A 7171-nucleotide genomic window follows, 5' to 3' on the forward strand; every position below is an offset into this window, starting at 1 on the left:
ATCTAAACAAGTTGCGTTTGAAATTTGAGCTTGATATCTGAGTAAATGAGCGTTCAGTGAGATGTTGTTCGGCTGCAGTTCCAAACGCTTCCACTAGAGGAAACTCTCATTCATTTCCAATGCGCGAGGAGCACAAGAGGAATTATTTTTTACAGGACCTGTTGGAATCATGTTCATGATTTTTGTGTGTGTGTGTGTGTGTGTGTGTGTGTGTGTGTGTGTGTGTGTGTGTGTGTGTGTGTGTGTGTGTGTGTGTGTTCACATAGCAATTGCCAAGACCTTTACCAAGTTTCGTACCATTCCAATAAAAATGTTACATTTAAAAATGACGAAGAGCACCAGAGGCTTAAACGAAAGTAATAGCCTTAATTGACATCAGTCTACAGTCATTTACCCAGAATGCTTTAGATCAGAAGGTTTATAGTTGTCTGACCCGTGATGTTGCAGGTGAGGGCAGTGCGACGGGTCTGATCGCCGGGACTCTGTTCGGTTTGCTCTACGGGATCGGGCCGGTTCCAGTCGGACTCTATCAGGATCTGGACAAACGGGACAAACTGGAGGATCTGGGAGGACGATTATACGGAGCGGCGTCAGCAGAGAAGTAAACACCGAGTCTGCCATCACCTCCTGTATTAACAGAGTTAAACACACAGTCATGCGCTTTATGGACTTAAGCAACATGATTATATTAAACACGTAGTGGTTGGAAAATATTCAAAAGTAATAAAAGTTATCTTTCCCATGTGAACATTTAAAAAGGAATAAAAGGAATGATAGAGATTTGAGTGAGTTAATGCATTAACTGTTGATAGTTTGTTCATATTTGCTGAGGTCCACTAAATAATATTTACAGATACAACTTTTGATTTTAATTATGTATAAGTAAAGTTAATAAGATAAGTGCTTTAGAAGTATTTTTCATTGTTAGAGAATTAGTTAACCAATGTGAACAAATTAAACCTTATAAAGTGATACGATCTTACTTGACTGACAGGTGGCGCCAAACTCTTCCCTGTGCTGTAAACTCTGAATATTACTTTATTGACTATGATCGGATGGCTGTTTAAACATCATTAAATCGAATAAAAATGGTTTCTCTTGTTTATTGGCATATCAAATATGTCTCATTATACCAGTTAAAAGGAGTTTATGGGAGAATGGGTGTGGTCAAAGCTGTGGTGGGCGGGGCTAGTTCAGTGACTGACACTGCTCACAGGCTCATGCATTCTGAGATTAAAGATTCATTTGAAGTCTTATTTATGAGCTCTTCTCTTCACTGACTTATTGAACATAAAACACGTTCCTTGGAATCTTAATTAAAGACTTTTAATTGGCTTTGTCACGTGTATTAACCTGTTAACTTTCACCCCTCTTTCTGATCGCAGATCTGAACCTCAATGGTTGCACTTCATGAATGATCTTTTAGAGAAGAAACTCAGCAGATTATGTGTGAAAGCACTTCAAATAATTAAAGTGTAAAAAGTTGTAGAAGTTTCAGTTTACTGTAAAGCACATGCACTGAACGGAACATTTTTATTTTATACAAAATATATATATTTTACAAAATAATTTGGCCTGAATTAATCACATCAACATTTTTGTCACAATTTACATTTTTTGCAGCATAATATTTATATAATTATTACTTTATCTCATAATGACTTAGTATCTCATAATTTTGATTTATGTCATTGACAATTTATCTCATTTTGATATAATTCTAAATTAGAATGTTATTATTTTGACTTTTTGTCATAAGTATTACTTTTTATCTGACATTAAGATAAACAGTAAACAGTAAACAGTGACAGTAAAAAGTCACAACTGTTGTTACATTAAAAAATGTGACTATGACTTTAACCTCATTTTTTGACTTTTTTGTATCCCATAATTCTGACTTTTTAAGCTCATAATGACTTATCTTATAATTTTGACTTTTTATGTAATTAACATTTTATCTTACATATATTACGACTTTTTATCTCACGACTTCTCATAATTTGTACTTTTATGCCATAATTATGACTTATCTTATTATTTTGCCTTTTATCTCATAATGACTAATCAGTCAGATCTAATTATTTTTACTTTTTATTTAAATCAAATGCACTGAACTAAACATTTTTATTTTATAAAAATATATATATATTTCACAAAATAATTTGGCCTTTAAAACTGCTAGAAAATCGAAGCTGTACGTTGTCTAACCAAGTTGTGTTCCAAATTTGAAGTTGATATCAAAAAAATGTAGCTGTTACATGGATTTAAAGTACCGTTTTCATGGTAGTGCAATGTTCAAAACGGGTGTTTAAGCTTTTGAATGATACCTGATGATGATTGCTAAAATACATGGCTCCACAGAAACACACTTTTATCCCACAGATCTCAGAGACACGGCTGGTCGTCCTCCGTCGTCTCGGCGCTGGACCGGCGAGTCGTGAAGCGGCTGATCCTGGATCGCTCAACGTTTCCGGGGATCAGGATGATCCTGGAGGATCTTCTGCTTTTCCAGACCCCGGAACATCCGGCTTCTCCTCCAGCGCGAGCCGCTCCTCGTCTCTCCTCCTTCCAGCTCCTGCGCTCCAGGTTTCTGAAGAACGAATCGAAGCCGGTGGTCTCCCGCAGACGAGAAGTGGGATCTCTGAAGAACAGACAACATCTAATTACAGACGTAAACGGGATGAGAGCCAATTCAAGACCTGGGATGAAGAGAAAAGCCTCCCGGGTTCAGGAGGTTCTGGACAGATTTGCAGCAGCGGCGGAGAAGAAGGACGTGAAGAAACGAACACACACACGAAACACAAGCATGTTAAGCAGCATCATCAAAGTGTACGAGACTCTAAACCATTCGACATTCAAGATTAAGAAACACCACAGCAAATCAAATCATGCGTCTGATGTATTGAAGCAACACAGACGTCAAACAGGAGCACAGGACCTGAGTGAAGCCTTCAGCCCAGAGATGAGAGAGAGACGGCTCCTGAATCCTGAGGTTTGGACTTACTCAACGAAACCTCTGGGAGAGACTTTAGAAACGCGCACACAGGTCCTACAGGAGCCGAGAGAAGATCTGCCTGAAGTCACAACCTCAGAACACAAGCAGGAGCGTTCAGAAGAAGAGCGTTCGGAAGAAGAGCGTTTAGAAGAGCCTTCAGAAGAGCCTTCACATTCAGAAAAGCATTCAGAAATCCGTTCAGAAGAGCATTTAGAGGAGCGTTCAGAGGAGCGTTCAGAAGAGCGTTCAGAAGAGCATTTAGAGGAGCGTTCAGATGAGCGTTCAGAAGAGCGTTCGCGTTCAGAAGAGTCTTCGCGTTTAGAAATGCGTTCAGAAGAGCCTTCGGGTTCAGAAGAAGAGCGTTCAGAAATGCGTTCAGAAGAGTGTTCCGAAGAGCCTTCGCGTTCAGAAATGCATTCAGAAGAGCCTTCGCGTTCAGCAGAGCCTTCGCGTTCAGAAATGCGTTCAGAAGAGCGTTCGTGTTCAGAAGAGCCTTCGCGTTCAGAAGAAGAGCGTTCAGAAATGCGCTCAGAAGAGCATTCGCGTTCAGAAGAGCGTTCGCGTTCAGAAGAGCCTTCGCGTTCAGAAGAAGAGCGTTCAGAAATGCGCTCAGAAGAGCATTCGCGTTCAGAAGAGCGTTCGCGTTCAGAAGAGCCTTCGCGTTCAGAAATGCGTTCAGAAGAGCTTTCGTGTTCAGAAATACATTCAGAAATGCGTTCAGAAATGCGTTCAGAAATGCGTTCAGAAATGCGTTCAGAAATGCGTTCAGAAGAGCGTTTAGAGGCGCGTTCAGAAGAGCCTTCGCGTTCAGAAATGCGTTCTGAAATACGTTCAGAAATACTTTCAGAAATGCGTTCAGAAGAGCCTTCGTGTTCAGAAGAGCGTTCAGTAGAAGAGCATTCAGAAGAGTGTTCAGTAGAAGAGCGTTTAGAAGAGTGTTCAGAAATGCGATCAGAAGAGCGTTCAGTAGAAGACCATTCAGAAGAGTGTTCAGTAGAAGAGCGTTCAGAAATGCGTTCAGAAATACGTTCAGAAATGCGTTCAGAAATGCGTTCAGAAGAACCTTCGTGTTCAGAAATACGTTCAGAAGAGTGTTCAGTAGAAGAGCTTTCAGAAATGCGTTCAGAAGAGTGTTCAGTAGAAGAGCGTTCAGAAATGCGTTCAGAAGAGCGTTCAGTAGAAGAGCGTTCAGAAATGCGTTCAGAAGAGCCTTCAGTAGAAGAGCGTTCAGAAGAGCGCATTGTCGATTTAAACACCCGCTTCTCAACCAAAACTCTCCCGGACGACGAGCCGCTCTCGGTCAGCCTGAGCTCATCACGACGCCCTGATGGAGAACAGGATGAGGATCTTCTGTTCTCTTCAGATGTCGGTGCTTCCGACGGACAAGTTTCCCTTCCAGGAATGAATGAGGAGAACGCACATCATCCTTCAACAGGAGAAGCAGAGAAGTACAGGAGCATCAACTACTGCGACCCCTCAGTGAGACGCTCCTACATCCCGAAAACCATCCGCTTCACCGACACCTTCAACTTCTGAAGACTCCTACATGCATTTAATTGTTTATTATACCAAAAATATAAACTTTCTATGTTGCATAAGTCATAATGTTCTGGCAAGGTTCTCTCAAAGCAATTAAAAAAATCTCTTCCAGTAATATTAATAGAACTTTCTCAAAACTTAAGCATATTATTTATACTCAACATTATACAAAACATTATTTATACATTGCTCATGGAACGTTTTCTGAAACATTTTAGTTGGATGTTCGTCTAACGTTTTTAAATGTTACTACTACATTCAGAGAACTTTCCACTTTTTTATGGAAAAGTAACATTCCCATAATGTTTGACAAATGATGAAATAGAGAAAACATTGCCTTAACATTTTATCAAACTTTCACCAAGAAAACTGGATAATTTGAACATTAAGAGAACATAACGTTTTCATAACTTAATGGGAATGTTTGCAAAACTTTCTTGTGATAAAGTTCGTATGAAGGAATGAAGAAGTCAGGGTCAGCGCGGAACTCTTTCCCTTTGGATGAGATGTTAAACCGAGGTCCTGACTCTCTGTGGCCATTAAAAATCCCAGGATGTCCTTTGAAAAAGAGTAGGGGTGTAACCCCGGCATCCTGGTCAAATTTGCCCCATGGCCTCTGTCTAGCACGGCCTCCTTATCATCCCCATACATTCTGATTGGCTTCATCACTGTCTCCTCTCCACCAGTAAGCTGGTGTGTGGTGGGCGTCCTGGCGCAATATGGCTGCCGTCAAGGCAGTGTAACAGCGGCCCGCCACACAGAGCAGACTTTACCTGGGTGGAAGCCTACTGACGCGACTCCGTCCACTGGACGGGATCTGGAGCTTCCCTTTTTTGTGAGGTCATTTAGCGGGCTGGTGAGGTCCGAAGAATGCGGTACAAACCTTCTATAATATCCCGCCAGCCCCAGGAACCACCTCAAATCCTTTTTGGTCTTGGGTCTTTGGAAAACTAATTTGGGGACACACCTGCCCATGATCCGAGTGGAAGCCCAGATACCTGACCTTCACATGCCCAAACCAATCAACCAAGCCATCTGTTTGTGGGTGATAGACGCTGGTTCGAATTGATTTAATGCCCAATAGTTCATACAGTTCGCAAATCATACGTGACATAAACACCGTGCCTTGGTCAGAGAGATTCTCCTTTGGGATTCCCACTCGAAGATTAATGAAACAGAGCGTTTGCGGAAATGCTGCGGAGCATAATCCACCAGGATTAATCCAAAACGATGCTCTCGTGCGGATCGTTCTAATGGCCAGATGAGGTCCATACCAATTCTCTCAAAGGGGACCTGCATGAGAGGAAGTGGGCGCAAAGGCGCTTTTGGAGCAGCCGTTGGGTTTACCAACTGACATTCACGACAAGCAGCAAACCAACTGCGCACATTCTTGTGAATGCCCGGCCAGAAAAATCAGGTTAGTAAACGATTTAAGCTTGCTGCCTGTCCCAAATGCCCTGCCATGGGGTTACAGTGAGCCACCTGGAAAAATATTTCCCGACGGCTCTTCCTAACTAACAACTGAGTTGTATCTTGCTTTGTCTGAGCGTCTTGTGTCACTCGATACAACTTATCTTTTAAAATAGCACAATAAGAATAAGAGTGCGGTCGTGCAGCTTGGAGAAGCTGCCCGTCGATTGACTGGACCTATTCAAATGTGTTTTTCAGCGACTCATCCTTGGACTATTCCATGGGAAAATCATTGCGCTGTGTAAGGATTAGCCTTTCAACAGCGCTCCCTTCCCTGGCTCTGGTCCCAGCGGTCCCGGCTCAGCTTACCTTACTGTGCGACCGCGCATTTTCCCAGCATTCTGTTCTCCCAAGAGAGAAACCCCAATAAATGACTACCCCCTAAATTCCACTGGATCCTTCTACGGCACGGAAAGTCAGCGCCACATTTTTGATGCGTCCCTAGCTCGGCGTCACAGTCCACATGAAGCGTCTCAGACGCGTCTCAGACGCGTTTCAGCAGCGGAGCATTGGTCTCCACAGGGTGTTTTACTTTGAAAATCGACCGGATCCTCTATGCCGTTCTGTGTCTGACTTCCTGCCCGGTACGATGTACTCTGTGCTGCTTGACGCGGAAAGCGGCGAAAATAGACCTGCTACCTTTTCTCTGCGGAGCGGAGCGGAGAGACGCTTCTGGGACGCTTCTGAGATGCGCTGCGTCCGCAGCTGGTGGACTTAAGAGCATTGACTATAATGGCCGCGATTAGCTCCGGCATCCGGAGCTGACGCTGACGTTCCGCGCCGTAGACGGATCCAGTGGATTTTAGGGGTAAATGCTGGCCAATTTGTTCCCAAAATTAGCGAATGTCTATGGTGTGGACTAACCGCGGCCTCTACACTATTATTTATTCCCTAAATTGAATCGTGACAGGCATTACGGGATATTTTACCATATCCCCGTGCACACACCTTACCGAAACCATGCGGCTGTTATCGAATCCCTCAGGTTGAATCAAGCATTGATGAATGGAGGTTTGGTTACATCCTGAATCCACCAAAGCTTGATAAGTACCCACCTTAATACTCACAGGTATTTGGTACAACCCAGCCTGAGCGAGGGCAGCCTGCAGTGCGTCTGGGACCCAGACCAGGGTCCCCACCTCCCTCACCGGACACCTGTCGATAAAA

The 7171-nt window shown here is 43.1% G+C and overlaps 1 protein-coding gene and 1 long non-coding RNA gene across 33 annotated transcripts in view; both read left to right on the forward strand.

Moving 5' to 3' along the window:
* Window positions 1-4695, forward strand: part of adprhl1 (ADP-ribosylhydrolase like 1) — a 14748-nt gene extending 10053 nt beyond the window's left edge. For 19 of the 32 annotated variants that reach the window (XM_077238066.1, XM_077238057.1, XM_077238075.1 and 16 more), the window contains 5 exons: window positions 448-601; window positions 2383-3293; window positions 3351-3470; window positions 3918-4034; window positions 4230-4695. In XM_077238066.1, coding sequence (XP_077094181.1) covers window positions 448-601; window positions 2383-3293; window positions 3351-3470; window positions 3918-4034; window positions 4230-4531 — 1604 coding nt within the window. In that variant the 3' untranslated portion in view covers window positions 4532-4695. Of the gene's footprint in view, window positions 1-447; window positions 1119-2382; window positions 3294-3350; window positions 3495-3587; window positions 3732-3764; window positions 3799-3917; window positions 4035-4109 lie in introns of those variants that run through there. The other 13 variants (XM_077238061.1, XM_077238058.1, XM_077238060.1 and 10 more) reach the window with 13 other exon arrangements.
* Window positions 4696-6819: 2124 nt separating this feature from the next.
* On the forward strand, window positions 6820-7171 carry LOC143746274 (uncharacterized). Its single transcript, XR_013206472.1, has 2 exons — window positions 6820-6942; window positions 6990-7171. It is a non-coding gene; the product is annotated as an uncharacterized LOC143746274 (long non-coding RNA).

The sequence above is a fragment of the Siphateles boraxobius genome, unplaced genomic scaffold (genome assembly GCF_051911475.1).
Source record: "Siphateles boraxobius isolate OS27281-9 unplaced genomic scaffold, OSU_SipBor_1 215, whole genome shotgun sequence".
NCBI lineage: Eukaryota > Metazoa > Chordata > Actinopteri > Cypriniformes > Leuciscidae > Siphateles > Siphateles boraxobius.